Source organism: Babylonia areolata, chromosome 24 (genome assembly GCF_041734735.1).
Source record: "Babylonia areolata isolate BAREFJ2019XMU chromosome 24, ASM4173473v1, whole genome shotgun sequence".
NCBI lineage: Eukaryota > Metazoa > Mollusca > Gastropoda > Neogastropoda > Buccinidae > Babylonia > Babylonia areolata.
Window position 1 is genome coordinate 32,546,621 of NC_134899.1, and position 20,915 is coordinate 32,567,535.

General features: G+C 38.8%; 1 protein-coding gene across 3 annotated transcripts in view; it reads left to right on the top strand.

Annotated features, from left to right (window-relative positions):
* Positions 1–157: 157 nt before the first annotated feature.
* LOC143299179 (uncharacterized) overlaps positions 158–20,915 on the top strand; it is a 38,106-nt gene continuing 17,348 nt past the window's right edge. Inside the window, exons 1-11 of one of the 3 annotated variants that reach the window (XM_076612342.1) lie at positions 158–179; positions 508–577; positions 2,714–2,855; positions 3,756–3,995; positions 4,641–5,818; positions 6,556–6,771; positions 8,909–9,186; positions 11,328–11,494; positions 12,771–12,915; positions 16,360–16,582; positions 19,120–19,215. In XM_076612342.1, the coding sequence (XP_076468457.1) occupies positions 533–577; positions 2,714–2,855; positions 3,756–3,995; positions 4,641–5,818; positions 6,556–6,771; positions 8,909–9,186; positions 11,328–11,494; positions 12,771–12,915; positions 16,360–16,582; positions 19,120–19,215 (2,730 nt within the window). In that variant the 5' untranslated portion in view covers positions 158–179; positions 508–532. Of the gene's footprint in view, positions 180–211; positions 259–394; positions 578–2,713; positions 2,856–3,755; positions 3,996–4,640; positions 5,819–6,555; positions 6,772–8,908; positions 9,187–11,327; positions 11,495–12,770; positions 12,916–16,359; positions 16,583–19,119; positions 19,216–20,915 lie in introns of those variants that run through there. The other 2 variants (XM_076612341.1, XM_076612340.1) reach the window with 2 other exon arrangements.

Genomic DNA, 20,915 nt, shown 5'->3' on the forward strand with positions numbered 1-20,915 from the left:
ATCAAATGACCTATGCCTAGCAGATTTGGTGTAGCGTATATGGATTTGTCCGAACGTAGTGACGCCTCCTTGAGAAACTGATCCTGAGACTGAGAAACTGAAACTGAAACTTCCGGTATAAACATTTTGTCCTTTTCTGCAGCTGTGGACACAAAGTTGATAAGGGAAGTCACTGACAGGTAAGATTGCTACACGGCTTTTCCAACAAGGAGGTCGGCGATTTCATGGGATGCAGACAGATTTTATTGATTGATTGAGGTATTTGTTATGATATACCTCTCCTTGTCTTGATACACAAACCAGCACATTACTAAAACTGTTATAATCACTTCTCTAATTTTAAGAGTTATTGTCCTTGTTAAGTAACTTTCGGTTCTCATTTGGAAAAGCGGAAATTCCCAGAAGGGGATATTTATTTTACGAATTTTCATCCTCTGAGATATTATTTTGTTCTGCTGTACCCGTATATATTCTAATCAACCATTTCTTTATACTCCTTTCAATTAGGTGACAGTCGACACATCTGCCACATATGGCGTCAAACGACGAACCATGGAGACGGAAGATGGTAGTCCAGGTACGATTTGTGACATTCGTCAGTTACTGTACTGCTCGTAATGGTGTTGATACATAAAAAGAGATGGCTTGTTTGGCAGTATCCACATTTCTTAACCTCCTCTATTTGGTGTGACTGACGGAATGAAGGTCTACGTCTTGTTCTGAACACTTCGTATTGAGACATTCTGTCTTGAGGGGGAAATCGTGGATAATTCCGCTTGTTTCATGTTATTACAGCTTCAGAACTCAAGCATAGTGACAGTATTGGCATGAAAATCTAACAGACTACTTAACAAGGTTGTCATTTTTAGTGTGATTTTGAAAACTGAATGAGTAGATCGTTACAATGCAAACACAACAGTTGACAATTTTTGCCAGAGTGTTCAGGGTTTTCCTGCAGCCTTTTGGATTGTGAATGTGGTTACATCACAGTCTTTTCTTTTTATTTATTATTCTATTTATTCATTTATGTATTTATAAATATTTATGTATTTATTTATGTACTTATATTAGTAAAGACGTTTTTGATTTTGTTTGCTCTTGACAAACTAAAAATTGTAAAAATCTGCTTTGTATTTTTTTTTTTTTAGAATATTTTTTTATCTATAGTTGTGTAATGTCAAATGAAAAAGAATTGAACATTGTAGGTAGATCACTGTATTTAGATATCATAAATATATATTGTTATACCATGCTTTTCCTTCTTCATTACTCATAATGGTATAATTGTTAACAAGCATGTTCTTTGTATACTGTTGTGGAGAGAAAAAAACAGGGAAACAATTTTCATGATTCTTTTCTGTTCTGGGTGGAATGGCAGTGAAGGATGGGGTAATCGTGAAACAGGGATATAAACATGTATTTTCATTGTGCTTTAATTTATTTCCTTTTGCTCACTTTTTTTGAAGCCCTCCATGCCAGAGGGTATAACTGGTAGAAATTAAGATCAGTCATTTACATTGGAAATGAAAAGAGCGCTTGTCTCAGAGTCAGTCTGTTCAAGTGAAAAAAATCAATTTGTAAACACTCCTCAGGTTTTTAAGTACAGCTGTTTATTTATGAATTTATTTATTTGCATGTGCACATACAGGTACACACACTTACAACACTCACACACACACACACACACACACACACTCTCTCTCTCTCTCTCTCTCTCTCTCTCTCTCTTACAACACTTACACACACACACACACAGAGTCACAGTCACACACTGTCAAATGTACAGTGATTTTACTTTTTGATGTAAAGTTCATCACTTTTCGGTGCGTTTTTTGCAAGTTTTGTTTTTGTTTGTTTGTTTTTCACTTCACATACAGTTAAACTGTCTAAAAAAAATTTAAAAACCTCTTATTTTATTTTATTTTTTTAACTCAATGACTGTCATCTTGTTCTAGTCCTTTCTGCCAGTCAAACATTGATCTCCAGCTCATCACTGCTGTTCTACCTGATCAGTGAATTGAAATACCTTTAAAAAGAGCAAGTAGTGTTGTCAGAGGTTCTGTCATAAGTCTTCTCTGCATTATTTCTCAAAATGTCTTTTCAACCTGGCTTAAAAAAAAAGGTAAATTATTTAAAAACACATTCCAACTAACAATATGCCCAGCATGACCACCAGAGGCCTGATCACTGTTTAAATGCTCTGTTTGTGTGTATGTTTATGTGAGAGAGAGAGAGAGAGTGTGCACATACTCTTTGATGTGCATGGGATGCAGGTGGGTGTTTGTGGTGGTAGTATGCATAATTGGGTGTGTCAGAAATGTTGCAAAGTGTTTTTATAATAAAAAGTACTTTTTTTTTTATAATAAAAAGTACTTTGACAGTTTGAACAGAATTAGTCTAGATATGTGTGCAATATAGATGTTTATTATGATTATTATTAATATTATTTTCATTATTGTTATTATTATTGTTATTATAATTTATAAAGTATTTCTGTCAGGAACTAGATAGAAAAAATGTACCTAAATGTTTGTTCTCTCTCTCTCTCTCTCTCTCTCTCTCTCTCTCTCTCTCTCTCTCTGTCCCTCTGTGTAGGAATTTATGTATACATTCATGACACATGTCTTTCCAATGTAAATTGTAGTGAAATATCACTAATAAGATGACGTTACAGAAGTCACCTGATAAATTTGTTCCCTGTTGCTGTGGACAGAATATTCCAGAGACATGGTCTCAAGACATGCTGGAGAACTTCATAGAAGTGGTGACAAAGGCTGAGCTGGAAGAGAATGGGGTGGAGCACTTTTGTGGCATCAAGCACACTGCTCTGATGACCTTCTTGAATCCACTCACTGGTACAGATTGTTGTGGTTGTGGACACTGTCTGTCAGTGTGTGTGTGTGTGTGTGTGTGTGTGTGTGTGTGTGTGTGTGTGTGCATGAGTTTACTGAATTATAAATAATCAAGTAAATAACAACAGAGAGAATGAATAAATCTGGGGAGAGTATTGAAATGAACTGATGTAAATGTCTTCAAGAGGTTTTTGTTACTGTTATCATTTCATTGTCATAAACGCTTGACCACTGAACCTAGGTGAAATGATACAAGCGTGGCATGCGTTTGAAGTGCAGTCACTACTTTCTTTTTGTGCTTCTCAATGGTGTGGTTAATTTTACTGAACAAAAGTAATGGAGTTCGAAGAGGAGGAAGTCCACATACAGAAAAGTGACTGTCATCTTAACCTGTAAGCTGTGTCATACATGTCATACATAACTCAGTGAGGTGACAGCTCTTCACTGACAAGGATAAGCTGTGTCATACATAATTCAGTGAGGTGACAGCCCTTCACTGATGAGGATGAGCTGTCATACATAACCCAGTGAGGTGACAGCCTTTTGCTGACAAGGATAAGCTGTGTCATACATAACCCAGTGAGGTGACAGCCCTTCACTGATGAGGATAAGCTGTGTCATACATAACTCAGTGAGGTGACAGCCTTTTGCTGACAAGGATAAGCTGTGTCATTTTTAACCCAGCGAGGTGGCAGCCCTTCACTGACAAGGATAAGCTGTGTCATACATAACTCAGTGAAGTGACAGCCTTTCACTGACAAGGATAAGCTGTGATATATAACTCAGTGAGATGGCAGCCTTTCACTGATGAGGATACTCAGCAGCAGCTGTCTAGGTGTTTAAAGGAAAGGTCGGGTGATGAGCAGAGGCTCAAAAGCTGTGTTCCTTGTGCTCTGTTTCCAGAACAACATCAACAGACAGCAGAGAGAATAAGCAAGGAGAGAGGAAAGAATCTGTCCTACTCCCGCCTTCCGACAGCTCCCACAGCAGTTCTCATCAGAGACATTGGGTCGAATGTCACCTCAGACAATCTGCTTTTCTACTTTGAGAGCTCTCGTTCTGGAGGTGTGGAAGGGGCTGTCAAGGATTGTCATATGTACCCTGGAATGAGCATGGCTGTGATCACCTTCGACAATCCTGAAGGTAAGTGTTAGAGACAAAGAGCTGATTTTTTTTTTTTTTTTTTTTTTTTTTTTTTTTTTTTTTTCAAGAAATTTAGACTACCAAATAATGATTTTTTTTTCTTTTTTTGTATTGTGCCAAATCAAATAATTTTGCTCCAAGCACTTTACAGTTGTAATGGTTCCGATTTAAAAAACATGTACACAATCCATTAAAATATATAGGTTGATCCAACAAAGAATTTGATGTTTATAGAAAACACACACACACACACACACACACACACACACACACACACACACATTGATACAGAGGTCCATTTACCTTTGAGACTACATGGTATGTGTGTGTGTATATATATATATATATATATATATATATATATATATATATATTGCAAATTTTCTTGTTTTTTCTGAGTTTTAGTTATTCAGTTTCTATAATGTGATTTTATCAAGTGGTTTTTATTTTAAATTTCATTGATTTAATTATTGCATCTTATCAGGTTATTTTTCTAATATGATTTCAGTTGCAATATTCATTCATTGCTTTGTTTTGTCATTATAACTTTATTTTATGACCTTTGATACGATTTTCGTTTGGTTTGTTATGTGCTTTATCATGTGATTTTCATTCTTTGCTTCATTTTTCTTCACCCTGTTTCAGTGACAGCAGCTGTGCTAGCTGTGAATCAGCACAGTCCATCCAAAGGGATCCACATCATTGTTGAGCCTTGCTATGAGCAGTTTCACAGGAAAATCCTTGATGACCTTAAAAATCAACAGACTGTTCCAAGTGACCCATCGAATGATGCAACAGAAAGAGACCAGGGAAACAGCCAGTCAGGTGCTTCTTGGAGAGGGAAGCCATCTGTCACTGTCAAGCCAACTGTTCCTCCCAAACCCCGTCTATTTAACAGAGGACAGAGTGGCAGTCTCAATCCCAGCAACAAAAATATGAGCAGTCAGCTTTTCCCAGATCAGGATATTGAGATGCAAGATCAAGATACAGAGATGCAATATGATGAGACAAGAAACACCCCACCTTACCAGCAAGGGAAAAGAGGAAGAAGACGAAGGAGGCCTCGATTTGGCTACCACCAGAAAAGAGGGAGAGGAGATGGACAGACACGAGGCTTTGCTGCCCGACCGCAGGAAGCAGAGTCATTTGACCGTGGACCTGGTCATGTTGCTTCCCAAACTCAGTCGGGTAGCCATCAGCCAGTAGTGCTCAATGCTGACTGTAGCCCTGTATGCCATGGCTGGAGTCCTGAGCATGAAAGTGTGGCAGGCACATCTGTACAAGGGTTAGAGGAAGATTATGATATGGAGGGAAGAATCAAGAACGTGTCTCTCGAAGAAATCTCTATGGATCCCGATTCTTCACAGCCCCAACTTTTTCAGCAAGATGCAGCAATGAAGTCGGCTAAATCAGAACAGCACCATGCAGCACCAAAAACGATGACACACCCTGCCACGAACCGTTGGGCTGATGCCAGAGACTTTGTTCCCCCTCCACAGACAGTGCCTCGTCTACAGCAGGAAAAGGAGCAAGAGACAGAACTGCTAAAGCAGAAAACGTTGGAGTTGGAGAGAGAACTACAAAAGAGAGACCAGCTGAGAGAACAGGATAGACTGAGATATGAAAAAGAGCTGTACGAACTTCGGAGTCGAAGAAGGGAAACAATGCAATATCCAGCATACCAGCTCCGGCTGATGCAGGATTTTGCAAAGGAATGCACTTTGTGTGAGATTATTATCCATGAAAAGGAAGGCACTGTGGAATTTTGCGGTGCAGAAAATGATTTTGACACGGCAAAGTGCGCATTCATGACTACACTACAGGTTAGTGTCATGACTGATTGATTGTCCTCTATAAGACAACACATACACAACACAGGGATATATATATATATATATATATATATATATATATATATATATATATATATATATATATATATATATGCATACACAACTTTGACACATGCACATCAGGTACACATGCACATACACACACAAATACATGGACATGCACACATACACACAATCTCTCTCTCTATCTCTCTCTCTCTATCTCTCTCTCTCATGCACACACACGCATGCACACACACACACACCACAAGCATGCATGCATGCATGCATACACTTACAGACTCTTTCAAACACACATACATGCACACTCACATATACACACATGCAAATATTTGCTTTCATGCCCACATACACATGCACGCATTAGAAAAAAAACACATTAGTACTTCAAAGGAAGTCAGTTGTAGCTAGTTGAGAACACAAAAATGACAAATGCACAGACATTCACATGGGATGTGGTTCTTGTAGCACTAATGCCAGTTTTCAGTGAAACTGATATTTTTTGTCGTTTAGGAAGTCTGTTGTTTGATGATATTACATAGGAATTCCAACAGGTTATGTTCATTCAGAAAGGTACACTTTGACACTTACGAGTGAAACACAGAAACCAAGGTAGATGAGGAAATTACACTCTTGCAAAGTGATGCTCAGAAATTGACAGTACATTGTCTGTAATACATTTGTGTTGTGTGTTTCGTCTTGCACAGGACAGTGTAGAGGACAGCCTTGACATTTCCTCAACGATCGCCACCATCTTGCGAACACAGCAGGGCCAGATGTACCTGACCCAAGTGTGTGAAGCTTTCAGGAACTGCTCCTTTGACGTGCAGGACTCGCGCATTGTTTGTGCTGCTTTCTACATGAATTCTGTGCAGTCTTTCCTGGGTGAACTCAAGAGGAACATCCATCAGGGGAAAATCAAGGTAATGGAAATGACCTGTGTCAAAGGCAAGTTATCAAAAAAAAGAAGATGAAAATGAGAAAGAAAGCTCAGGTATTACTCAAAATTTGTCATGCTTCTTCTTCTTCTTCTGCGTTCACTCGTATGCACACGAGTGGGCTTTTACGTGTATGACCATTTTTACCCCGCCGTGTAGGCAGCCATACTCTGTTTTCGGGGGTGTGCATGCTGGGTATGTTCTTGTTTCCATAACCCACCGAACGCTGACATGGTTTACAGGATCTTTAACGTGTGTATTTGATCTTCTGCTTGCATATACACACGAAGGGGGTTCAGGTATTAGCAGGTCTGCACATATGTTGACCTGGGAGATCGTAAAAATCTCCACCCTTTATCCACCAGCGCCGTCACCGTGATTTGAACCTGGGACTCTCAGGTTGACAGTCCAACGCTTTAACCACTCGGCTATTGCGCCCGTCATTTGTCATGCTGATTTGAAACAAATAAAAATGAAAAGAAGAAGAAGATTGCAGTTTTATTTTAGATCAAGCCATTTATTTTCATGGTACTTTTTAGATTTTCTTCCTTGGTTTAACCCTTCCAGCATGTTGGGAATGACAGGTTGTACAAACATCCATGAGAGGTTTCAACAGTAAATTTTAGATGATTTGATTAGTTAAAGTAAAAGAATGCCAAGTCTCTCACCCTTGAAACTTTCTTTCTTTCTTTCTTTTGTTTGTGAATATCTTTGTGTGTGTGCTTGCATGCATACAATGTGGGTGTGGGTGTGTGCATGCGTGCACATGTGTGTGTGTGTGCAGTATGTGTTTTGTGTTTATGTGAATGAATGTATACTTGCCAGCAGTATGGTGTATGTGTTTATTGCTAAAGAATTCTTGATAGTTATTTGCCAGCAAGACAGCTATGTATGTAACAGATCAGGAAACAATTCATAAACCCTAAACCAGATCAAGGTACCAACCAGTATGGAGCTGTTTTTGGTTGTTTTGTTTTTTTTCTTCTTCTTCTTCTTAAAAAAAAAAAAATGTAACAACACTGCAAAGTGAATTACATTAAAGTATATATGTAGTTGAAAAATAGTAGCGAACATACATGACAAAATTTCTTAAATCTATCACTATGTTCATTTTTGTTGTTGTTCTGTTGAGTGTTTGCAAGTATCCATGATGGTCATATTTTTGTCACCAAATAAAATCACCAATCACAGTTGAATTCTAACTCAAGTGGTTGCTCAAAGTCAGCTTCAGTATTCTGAGAAAAATGGTGGAGAGTTGTGTTTCTCTGAAAAGTGAAGCATGGAGTCTGGTGAAAAAGAACCAAAGGTATACATTTTATTTGATTTTGGCTTTCTCTTTATTAGTTATAGATCATTTCACAATTCTATACAGTCTGTTCTAGTATTTCATTGTGTAGTTGATCTGAAAGTTACTTATACAATGACAGCTTAATCACGATAGGAAACTTGGTGGTTACAATGAATATTATCTTAAATTGGTGGTTAAGTGAATATTATCCAAAATTGGTGGTTACAGTGAATATTACTTATACTTGGTAGTTACAATGAATGATATTCAAACTTGGTGGTTACAATAAATATTGTTCTTACAACAAATTTCACTCATTCTGCTTACTGATGTGACTGCCTTCCTGAAGATGCTCATAACTGAATTGACAAAAAATGAGTGTGCATGATAAAAAAACAACAAACAAACAATAAACAGGGAATACTAAAAGAAACAAAACCAACAGTAATATAAACTGATAAACTGACTGATGAGTTGGCATCTCAGAATAAATATTATCTTTATATCAAAAAATCAACATGATGTTTTGCTAATGAACTGGGAATCATTTGATAATGGAAAGGAGATAGATAGATGGCATTACTTTCATGAACACAAACACAGTTTGAAATTTCACCTGATGTAATATGTAACAGTGTTGTTGTTTTTTTGGTTAACCCCAAAATATATACTATAGTGCAACATTTTTGTGTTGTCGTAATCTCATGCATTTGACAGAAATATATGTATGGTGAGTTTTAATTCTATAAAGCTGCCTTGCCTTGCATTGTTTTTGTTGACAGGTCATCATGTGTGTATGTGGTTTTTTGTTTGCTTTTTTTTTTTTAACGGCAGGTCAACAAAAGTGCCGTGCCTCAGCTCCAGCCACTCAAGCTCCAGCTGCAAGACGACTATCCCATGGCTTGCATCACGCTTCCCAGCAGCGGCAGCAGCTCTGAGGTGGTGATTGAAGGCATCAGTGAGGATTTTGAGTTTGTGATGAGGGAGCTGAAAGATCACCTCAGCCGGAACCAGCCAGGCAAAGGGCTGTTCCAGCTGGTGGGTGTGCTGGAGACCAAGGCGTGCCAGCAGTGGTGTACACAGCAGCTGGACGATGTGAAAGCTCTGATCCTGTGAGTACAATGACCGCCAACAGCCCAGTGGTTAAAGTGTTGACTTTCAGTCTTAGGGTCCTAGCTGAAGCCTGTCAACAGCCCAGTGGTTAAAGTGTTGACTTTCAGTCTTAGGGTCCTAGCTGAAGCCTGTCAACAGCCCAGTGGTTAAAGTGTTGACTTTCAGTCTTAGGGTCCTAGCTGAAGCCTGTCAACAGCCCAGTGGTCAAAGTGTTGGACTTTCAGTCTTAGGGTCCTAGCTGAAGCCTGCCAACAGCCCAGTGGTTAAAGTGTTGACTTTCAGTCTTAGGGTCCTAGCTGAACCGTGCCAACAGCCAAGTGGTCAAAGTGTTGGACTTTCAGGCGTAGCGTCCTAGCTGAAGCCTGTCAACAGCCGTGTGGTTAAAGTGTTGGACTTTCAGTCTTAGGGTCCTAGCTGAAGCCTGTCAACAGCCCAGTGGTTAAAGTGTTGGACTTTCAGTCTTAGGGTCCTAGCTGAAGCCTGTCAACAGCCCAGTGGTTAAAGTGTTGGACTTTCAGTCTTAGGGTCCTAGCTGAAGCCTGTCAACAGCCCAGTGGTTAAAGTGTTGGACTTTCAGTCTTAGGGTTCCAGTTGAAGCCTGCCAACAGTCAAGTGGTTAAAGTGTTGGGGTCCCGAGTTTGTATGCTCCTATTTGAAACTTGCCAACAGCCAAGAGGATAAAATGTTGTACTTTCAGTCTTAGGTTCCTGATTATGTCTGCTTCTAGTTGAAGCCTGCCAACAGCAGTGTGGTTAAAGTGTTGGACTCTCAGGCTTAGGGTCCTTTATTTGTCTGCTGGTCATGCAGGCCAGACATTCTTCAGACTATAGTCTGAAATCAGACTGAAAGAAGATTTGGAAGGGTGTCAAATTTTAAAAGTTTTTTTGGTTATGATGGTAGAGGTCGTGCAGCAATTTTAGTCTGAAATATGATGTCTCTGTCTCATCCTTGTCAAAGCACCTGGTGGTGTAAGAGCGGAGATTTTGCGATTTGACTTGTCAACAGATGTGCAGACCTGCCAGTGCAGTCTGTTTATGAAGATATGCAGAAGATCTTTTTTCTTCATTCGTGGGCAGCAACTCTCATGTTCACTAGTGTGTACACAAGTGGGATTTTACGTGAATGACTGGTTTTACCATGCCATGTAGGCAGCCCTACTCCATTTTCAGGGGTGCAGAAGATCAAATTTTAGCATAAAAGATCCCATATTCAGTTTCAGTGTTCAATGGGTTGTGGAAACAAAAACATTTGTAACATGCATACTGTTCAAAAGCAGTGTGGCTGCCTACATGGCAAGGTAAAAGCATTCATGTATGTAAAAGCCCACTCATACATAATTAAGAGTGAATGTGGAAGTTGCAGCCCACAGAGTCAGAGTAAGAAGAAGAACAATCTTGAGAATTTAAGATTATGTTTTTTGTACATTTGTTGATATCACCCCTTGAGGGTTCTGTCTGTATGAACAGTAATTCCACATTTTAGAATATCTGTGCCAGAAATACTTTTTTTGATTGCGCTTTTTTTCTTTCTTTCTTTTTTTTTTTTGTCATCATTTCCTTTTCTTTTTTTTTTTAAATGATTTTCTTCCTTGCTGGTCCAATCATTTCTTGTTGTTTTTTGCCAAGAAGTCATGAATATCTTTTTGTCTATTTTTCTGGACTTGATGATTAGGCATTTTCATTGTGTTGTTCTCTTTTTTGTACTGAGAATGTGTGTTGCCCACTTTTTTTTTTTTGTTTTTTTTTTTTTTTTTTTGGGGGGGGGGGGGTTGTATGCCTGATTATATATATGTATAATTTTGTGTATTATATAGTTATGCTCATGTTCAGGGTACTTTTTAAAATCCTCTGTCAAAAAACTGATGGAATTGATATAGTTTGGAGGCATTTCCTTGGTTTGTGTGCATAACAATCACTGCATATATGTGCCTAATTTTCATTGGACTTTTGAGTACATACACTTTATCAATGCAATATTTTTTAACATGTTAGTGCAAGGCATTCAGTTTATCAGTGCTGTGAAATTTACTGTGTCAGTGATATGCGATCACTGTGCTGTCAGTGCAGTGCGTTTTCTGTGTTGGTGTGAGGCATTTATTGTATCAGTGCAGTGCAGTCACTGTGCCGGTGTATGTTTCCAGGAAAAACAATGGAGACTGTAAGCCTGTGGACGGTCCCAATCAGATAGGCTTTGCCTACCACTGCTCCAAGAATGTGGAAGCCAGAGTACAACAGATACTGGACAATATCCACAAGCTTACCAGGGTCTCCAGGATCAGCCTACAACACGAGCTGAAGAGATATTCCGGTGAGCCCAGTGTCGAGTGATTGATACTCGTTCAGATGTTTAACTCTTTCACCACCACAGGCGACTTTTGTCGACATCGAGGGGTCATGTTGATAAGACCATTTTTCACATTGTAACAAAGCTCGACAGCTGCAGCCAGTTTCCTCCAAATAGAATATTGACTAACCTTTGCCCCCTGACACAGTTTGAAGTGAACAAGTCCATCATGTTGTTTTGACATGAACTGAAGCCTTTGACTGAGAGCATCATTTCTAAAATATTTGATGCTGGGGAGTGTTTTTCACCCAGAAACTTGGTGGTGAAAGAGTCAATACAAAATGTGATTTCTAAATGCCACACCTTCCTGGGAGAACAGGCCATCCTCCTTCAGATAAAGAATGGAGAATAATTAAAATGAACATTCTTCAGTGATTAATTAGTACAACAAAACAAACAGTGCAGTATTTAGAAAAAGAAAAATCAGAAATATTGAGGAACAACAAAGTAACTCAACAGGTCAATGAATACTTGGAGGGGAAAAAAAAGTCCTTTCTCTGTTAGATGTACTTACTTTGTTTCTGCAGTCAGTTCTGTTTGAGTTGATAAAAAAAAAAGAACTAAAAAGGAGAAAAAGATGAATTCTAAGTGTCCATCATTTCAGCCTAAACATTGGATACGAACAGAGTTTGCACGGAATTTGCACTGGGGTTATGTGTCAAATTTTCCAGATTCAAAATATCATTATTGTTATCATTATATTATTATTATTATTTTAGTAGTAGTTGTAGTGTCCAGTGGTGTGTTACAGAGTGAGCCGTTAGAGTGTCCAGTGGTGTGTTACAGAGCTAGCCGTTAGAGTGTTGAGTGGTGTGCTACAGAGCGAGCCGTTAGAGTGTTGAGTGGTGTGTTACAGAGTGAGCCGTTAGAGTGTTGAGTGGTGTGTTACAGAGCGAGCCGTTAGAGTGTTGAGTGGTGTGCTACAGAGCGAGCCATTAGAGTGTTGAGTGGTGTGTTACAGAGCTAGCCGTTAGAGTGTTGAGTGATGTGTTGCAGAGCTATCTGTTAGAGCATCCAGTTGTGTGTTACAGAGTGAGCCATTAGAGTGTTGAGTGGTGTGTTACAGAGTGAGCCGTTAGAGTGTTGAGTGGTGTGTTACAGAGTGAGCCATTAGAGTGTTGAGTGGTGTGTTACAGAGTGAGCCATTGAGTTTTGAGTGGTGTGTTACAGAGTGAGCCATTAGAGTATTGAGTGGTGTATTATAGAGTGAGGTGTTACAGTGTCCATTGGTGTGTTTCAGAGCGTGCCCTGGTGGTCAACGGAATGAACAACATGGGCGTTGAACCTTTCTGCCGACTGCTGGAAGGAAGGCTGAAGAAAGATGGTGGATGGGACACGATCATCCATTTCAACATTCCATCAAAATACAGTCTGCCAAAATTTGAGTGAGTCACCAAGATTAGGAGGATTGGATTGCTATGAAATAAATATATAGGTTCCAATGAAAATGGATATAGGGAATTAACATTTTTACGTTGCATCAGAGAACATTTTGTTAGAAGTGCTGTTTTAAAAGAATAAGATCATCATTGACGTAAAAAGGTGATGTATATATCAAGGTGCAGATGAATACAGAATCATTGGTTCCACATTTCCTTTATTCATGGTTACTGCAACTCCAATGTTCACTAATATATATAAGTGAGCTTTCATGCGTATGACTATTTGTACCTCACAGTTTAAGCAGCTATGCTCCATCTGCAGGAGTATCATTTCAATATTGTGTCAGAAGTAGTTTTTGTACAAGTGTGAATGCATTGCATAAAAAAACAGAACGATGCCTTCATTATGTTTAACAGAAGCAGATTTAGATGGGAATGTCTTTCAAGATTTTATGAAGAAGTCTTTTATTTTATGAAGAAGTCTTCATTTCCAACCACCCACATCATTTGTTTTTGACTGATAGTTTATTGACATTAGCTTAAGTACAGCCTTAGTGCCAAGGGGTTCAATTCATTCCAGGAATGCAATGTACAGAAAAGAGTAAACAGTCAATTGTTGAAATATTGAACGAAAGCAGAGACAGACAGACAGACATAAACATACAGATTTACCACAACTCTAACTCTTTCTTTTCTAAGGATGGCATATCCAGTCCTAACCTAAAACATGTTACAAAGGACCACATTATGCAGTCTGAGATTTTGGAATTTTTTTCATCAGTGATAAGACCACATGCCCGAAGCTAACTGTTTAGTGTTAACAGCTCCTGCATTCTGACTGCAGTGCAGACGTACTGTTAATTAGGCTCAGCGAGTCATTGTCTCATGAGCAGACAGCTTGCTTTGCATCAGTCTGCTAGCTCTGTTCACCACAGGCGTAACATGTTGTCTGGTACTACGTCAGACACTTATGGTGAAAAAAAATCAATCACTGTGTTAGTGTAGCAGTAACTCTTATTAGCACAACTGTAGCAAAATTCAGATACGTGAAGATGATTTCAATCCACAAATTGGGGTGAAAATGTTGTTCATAGGGTTTGTACCACCTATATTTTCACATGACTCAGAATATGGATTTTTTTCCTCTATCTACTGTACCAACAAATAATTAGATGAATGATATATATATTTTTTTTACATTATTAATTATTCATAAGTATTATGAATGAATGATATGGATAATTTTTTAGCGCATATCCTCATTTGGAGACCAAGCTTTGAGCGCCTTACAAACATGGGGTCATTTGCACAATGGGTTGTCTACCCTATTATTAGAATTGTTCAAAAGTCTTTCTCTTCAATCTTCTTTACTGATTTTCTTCTCTTTTTTTCCCCTATAAAATCGGCCAGTTTCGGGGGAGATAAGGGAAATAATCTGCTAGAAAAAATGATTTAACCCCTAGGCTGCCTATATGACGAGATAACTAGTCATCACCAGCATGTACGCTTCCCTGCCACAATGATGAGATAACTCGTCATCGAAATATTCTGACTTTTCCCTGGTTTGCATTCAGTTCGTTGACAGAAATAGTAGATTTAGCTTGGGGAATCTTTCTAGATTCTATTCAAAGCTAGAAACACCATCTACATCATGAGGCAGTCCTTTATTTGAACATTTTGGTTGGGTTACTGTCGTAGTGTTTGCCTGGCTCCTCTCCTCCCTCGCTCAACAAAATGTCGGACTGACACCGTGCTCAAGACATGCGATCGTGGCGAACTAAATCAAGCCAATATTGCTTTCTTTAGCTGATGCTCAGAAAGAATTGAAGCGTAATTTTGAAGAAGACATTGGTGAACATTTATAGGATGATTTAATAAAAAAAATAAAGGGAGCAATGAAGAGAGTGGCCAAGATATGACTGTCAGTAAGTTATGCTGCCTGTACAGGTGTAGCAGACGACAGAAAGTGACCAAATTTTTAGCAGGACACAGTGTGAGCGATTTTCTTGGCACCCAGCCAACACTGATGAGAAGTAGATAAAGTGACTGTGTGAGAGGAGTGAAGAGGAGGGTGTGGAGACTGAGGGGGTGTGGCCTCACATCCATATTATCACTTGGAGAAGTCACAATGCATTGTGTATCTATCTCTTTTTTTTTCTTTTTTCTTTTTTTGTGGTTGTTCTAGTATGATTTTGTGTGTGCAGATATCCATTTGTCCAGAAAAGATGATATTTTAGTGCAAATTACATGACTAATGTTTGTAATGAACAAGTTGAAAATGTGACAAAAAACAAAACACTGATTTCAAAACAACAGCATGTCACTAAAAAAAAAAATAAAATAGGAAAACATCATGTGTTTTGTATTCTTTATTCATTTACCTTTCAGAAAATATATACTTTTATGGGTCTTTCTCCAATAACAAAGAGCACAGAATTTTTTGAAAATTTATATCCGTTTTTGGGGAAAAAACCCTGGCAGATAGATTTCACTTAAATCTTATTTGTCTGTCAGTGAAAGGGTTAAAGCAGCTGTAGTCATTGGAGATGCCATTTTAGCACAGTATGTACAGAGTTTAGTGATTTGTAAATCAGCAGACCATTGAGTATTTGCTGGATAAAGTTTATATATGCAAGGAAACAAAACAAAACAAAAATCAGTGTTTTAAAATGGGGAAATCAACAGCTGGATTCTCTTATATGCCTTTAGTGTGACTTGGGGGGAAATTGAATGTCTAATTCTCATATATGCCTTTAGCGTTAATGACTCATCAGAGTCTCTTTTTGGAGGGAGTGGAGGTGGGGGTTTTTTGGTTTGTGTGCAAGGGAAAAGAGGGCAGGATCAAATTTCTTAGAAGCCTTAAAACTAGGAAACTGTTTGAAGAACTAACAGATGTAGTCTCAGATCACTTGATAGGTGTGAACTCTTGACCTCTAGAAGAACCGTTGCATGAACTGGGAACACAGAGGGCAGCACCTTGACTAATAATAGTATTAGCTCTTCGAGTAAAATCTCTCATTATGTTTATTTTTGTCAAGCGTTTTTGTTGTTGTTTTTTTTGTTTGTTTGTTTTTATGTTTTTTTGTGTCAAAATACAAACAAAGCTGGTTGATACTTGTGTAAGCTCTTCCATTAGAATTGATTTTTTTTATTTTCCTTAAGCATTTGTGTTTTTTGTTTTGTTTTGTTTTTTGGTCTAGGTATACACAAAGCTGGTTATTACTTGTGTTAGCTCATCCATTCGAATTACTCATAAAATTTATTTTCATCAAGATTTTTTTTTTCTTGTTTTGTACACCATGAAAACGGAGTATGGCTGCCTATATGGCAGGGTAAAAACAGCCATACACGTAAAAGCTCACTTGTGTACATACTAGTGAATATGGGAATTGCAGCCAATGAACAAAGAAGAAGCAGAAGAATCTTATTTTGTTTTTTGTTTTTTAGGTACACACAGAAGACACGAACTGGCGCCAGACCACCTCGGCCTCGCCCCCAGGCTCCCTCACGACCTCAGGCTCCCTCACGACCTCAGGCGCCAGCACGGGCCCCTCGGCTACTAGCTCACCGCCATCAGCGTCGTGGCGGCGGCAGATCTATCCGTCCTTTCAGTACCAATGTTGGCAGTGGCTCGCTCACCGTCAAATCAGGAGACATCGCTTCAGAAAATGTATGTCCATGTTGTTGTTTTGATTTTGTTTTTGTTATAGTTCGCTCACCGTCAAATCAGGAGACAACGCTTCAGAAAATGTATGTCGATGTTGTTGTTTTGTTTTTGTTATAGTTGGCTCAGCGTCATATCAGGAGACATTGCTTCAGAAAGTGTATGTCGATGTTGTTGTTTTGTTTTTGTTATAGTTTGCTCAGCGTCATATCAGGAGACATCGCTTCAGAAAGTGTATGTCGATATTGTTTTGATTTTGTTTTTGTTATAGTTCGCTCACTGTCAAATCAGGAGACATCACTTCAGAAAGTGTATGTCCATGTTGTTGTTTTGATTTTGTTTTTGTTGTTCGCTGTTTTTACTTTTTGAAAAGGCTTCACAGTTTCAGCTTCAAAGAGGTTTGTGGGCAGATCTGTCTACACTATGCCACATCTGCTGTTTTTTTAAAGAAAGAAGAAGAAGAAAAAAGAAAAGAAGAGAAAAACAAAGTATCAGTAGTTAATTGACTTCTTCTTCTTCTGCGTTCACTCGTATGCACACGAGTGGGCTTTTACGTGTATGACCGTTTTTACCCCGCTATGTAGGCAGCCATACTCCATTTTCGGGGGTGTGCATGCTGGGTATATTCTTGTTTTCATAACCCACCGAACGCTGACATGGATTACAGGATCTTTAACGTGCGTATTTGATCTTCTGCTTGCATATACACACGAATGGGGTTCAGGCACTAGCAGGTCTGCACATATGTTGACCTGGGAGATCGTAAAAATCTCCACCCTTTACCCACCAGGCGCCGTCACCGTGATTCGAACCCGGGACCCTCAGATTGACAGTCCAACGCTTTAACCACTCAGCTATTGCGCCCGTCAATTGACTTCTATGCTTCAGGTTTAAGAAACATTTTCATGAAGTTTAGTTAGCCGTAGTTATCACCATGAAAAGGGTGTGGTTTGTAAACTGGGGTTTTAGATTGAAGATAGATTTGGAAAGTCTTGTACGTTAATCCTGTCTTATCATCTTAGTTAAACCCAAAGTTTTGTTATATATCTTCTTCTTTTTCCATCCTGGCAAAAAAAATTACCTTTTTTTATCGGCTCATTCTCTGTTGTTGTTGTTTTGTTGCTGTTGTTTTTCTCAGTGAGACTCAGCTGAATCTTTAACAGATCAGTACTAAAATAAATAGATAAATAAGTAAATAAAATAGAATAATAATTACACATGTAACATGCTGAACCTGGGTCAGTGTTTGGGTTTTGTTATTATTTTTATTTTCATTGATTTCCTCTTTCCACAATTTTGAAGAAAATGTTGGAATAATTGAAACATTTCAACATCTTCATGACAAAGGCCAACAGGAATAACTGAAGAACAGTTGACCATGAGTGAGTTAAACACCTTAACCCACTCAGTACGGCCAGTCCTCTCTTCTCCTCTACACAGACTCCTCTGATGTCCAGTGGGTGTCTCAATGACCCAACCTTTAGCTTCCGTCGTCAGAATTGTGGTATTCTTTGTCAACATTCACCTCTTCAGTATAAGAGCCTTCCGCTTGCAATATTTTGATGGTGGTAATTGGGGTGAAACGCTGTTAACGTCGTCTCTTTTGCTGTTCGTATGGAGAGAGTTAAACCATCTGTCATGGTTGAAGTATTTCATCCAGACTTACAGCCACCAATCTTCCATCTTATTTTTGAAGCCAAACAAATAATTATTGATGGAACCCGCGCTTAGGCACCCAGCGAAAATCCGACCCCCAACAGAGAAAGGAAAGACAGGATCGACTTAGAGGCAGAAAAAATCGAACGAATCGAGGGTGCCGAGTCGAATCGAGTACACAGAATGTAAGAATACAATAAACACAAGCCGCATGCAACAAAATAAGGCCAAAAGGATACGCTGAACATCCGAAAAAAGCGTAAGACGAGACAGAGCGTAAACCTGACAAGATGGCGTGGAGAGCCTTGGCCAAAGGAATGATTAAGCGCTTATAGTTTTTAGAGGCGTTTGATTGGCTGAGAGCGGTGGGCCCATCTTTTCACTGTTAGCCGCGCGAAATTTGGCCAAGCAGAGCAAACCAATAGGCCTAGTTTGCATCAGTTTGACATGGTAAGTATATTTAACACCAAACATGGAGTATAATACAAACTCCTCCTTTTTGTGTCATGTTACTCCTTGTCACAAAAAAATGTCCCTATGTGAAATTCGGACTGATTTCCCCAGGGAGAGCACATTGCTGGAATGCAGCGTCACCCATGTGTGTTCTTTATTCTGTCTACACGTGTATTTGTTTTCCCATTAAAGTGAATTTTTCTCCAGGGACAACTGTTTCGATGCCGTTGGTTCAGGGCCTTGGTTAATCTTGTCATCTAAATGACTAGCATCCAGACCATGACTCCAGGTCCAGTGGATTGGGAGACTATCTGGGCCAGTGTGGGCTTCCATTCCATGAGCTCAGATTCTTCCGCTTCCTCGGCAGAGGTGTTACCAGTGAGCCACCACTTCACTTTTAGTAACACATTGTAGCGTCAGCTTTTGTGTGACAGGTGGATGGCATGGTGTGCGTTGTGGGAGAGGACATGGATTTGAAACAAACAGCAGTTGGTCAGGCCATCCTGAAGAAGTATCCACAGTGTGCTCAGGTGGGTGGTTGTGATGTTGTGAGTGTTACAATGGCACGGTGGTTGCGTGGAAGGACAAATAGATTGTCGTATGACTTGGGGGAATGTTTGTGGAAATAAATTTGATGGAAGTGTTGACTGTGTGTGTGCTTATCGTTTCCATTATGTGTGTCTGTGTGTGTGTGTGTGTGTCTGTGTGTGTGAATAGAATAGAATAGAATAGAATAGATTTTATTGTCATGAAACCGTAAGGTTTATAAGACACAATTGCAATGGTAAATGAATGAACGAATGAAAAACACACAATTTATCAATCAGTTAATGCGGTAAATTGCAGCAGCATTCATACACAAATTTTCCTAATCTTGTTTGTATATATTCATCATCTGTTAGCATCACCTGACTGGGAATATGTCCTGTGTTATTCGAATTTTGAATATCCTTTAAAAATTGTTGCCTTAAGGTTTTATATTTAATACAATGATCAAGAAGATGGATTTCGTCTTCCAGGATGTGTGTGTGTGTGTGTGTGTGTGTGTGCGTGTGTGTGTGTGTGTGTTGGTGTATTTGTGTGTGCATGTGTGTGTATGTTTGAAACAGAAAGAGAGAACAAGCATAGATGAATAGCTTGATAAAACACGATGAAATATAAACTGATGCCAATCAGTGCAGTGAATTGTATAACAAATCTGGCAGCTTGTCAGAAAAGTACACTGCCAGCAGTAAACAATGAAACAGGAAGAAGACAAGGAAAGCTTACACAGACCCAGTGGGTGAGATACTCATCTGTCGTGCTGAATAACTTTATAGTTCATGCGAAGCTGAGCTCATCTTTACCAGATGTCTGTTGTTGATCAAACATGGTTTTACAAGTTTTCTGTTGTGTTCAAACCCAGCTTTACCAGTTGTTTGATTTTGTTCAAACACAGCTTTACCAGTTGTTTGATTTTGTTCAAACACAGCTTTACAAGTTTTCTGTTTGTTCAAACACAGCTTTACCAGTTGTTTGATTTTGTTCAAACACAGCTTTACAAGTTTTCTGTTTGTTCTAACACAACTATACCAGTTGTTTGATTTTGTTCAAACACAAATTTACCAGTTGTTTTGAAACTGTTCAAACACAGCTTTAAAAGTTTTCTGTTTTTGTTCAAACACAGCTTTACCAGTTATTTGATTTTGTTCAAACATAGCTTCACCAGTTGTTCATTGATTTTGTTCTCATACAGCTCTACAAGTTTTCTGTTTTTGTTTAAACACAGCTGTACCAGTTGTTTGAATTTGTTCAAATGCAGCTTCACCTGTTGTTTGATTTTGTTCAAACACAGCTTTACAAGTTTTTTTGTTTTTGTTCAAACACAGCTTTACCAGTTCTTTGATTCTTTCATACACAGCTTTACCAGTTGTTTGATTTTGTTCAAACACAGCTTTACCAGTTCATTGATTTTTGTCAAACATAGCTTTACTATTTGTTTGATTTTCTTTCAAACACAGCTTTACAAGTTCTCTGTTGTTGTTCAAAAACAGCTCTACCAGGGTAGAGTCGGCTGACAGCTGCCATTGGGCACTCATCATTCGTTTCATGTGTCGTTCAAACAGGTTTCAGTTACACTCACATATACTCATACAGACATGTAAAATTTTACATATATGACTGTTTTGTTATTTATCCCACTGTGTAAGCAGCCATACTCCATTTTGAGGGGTATGCATGCTGGGTATGT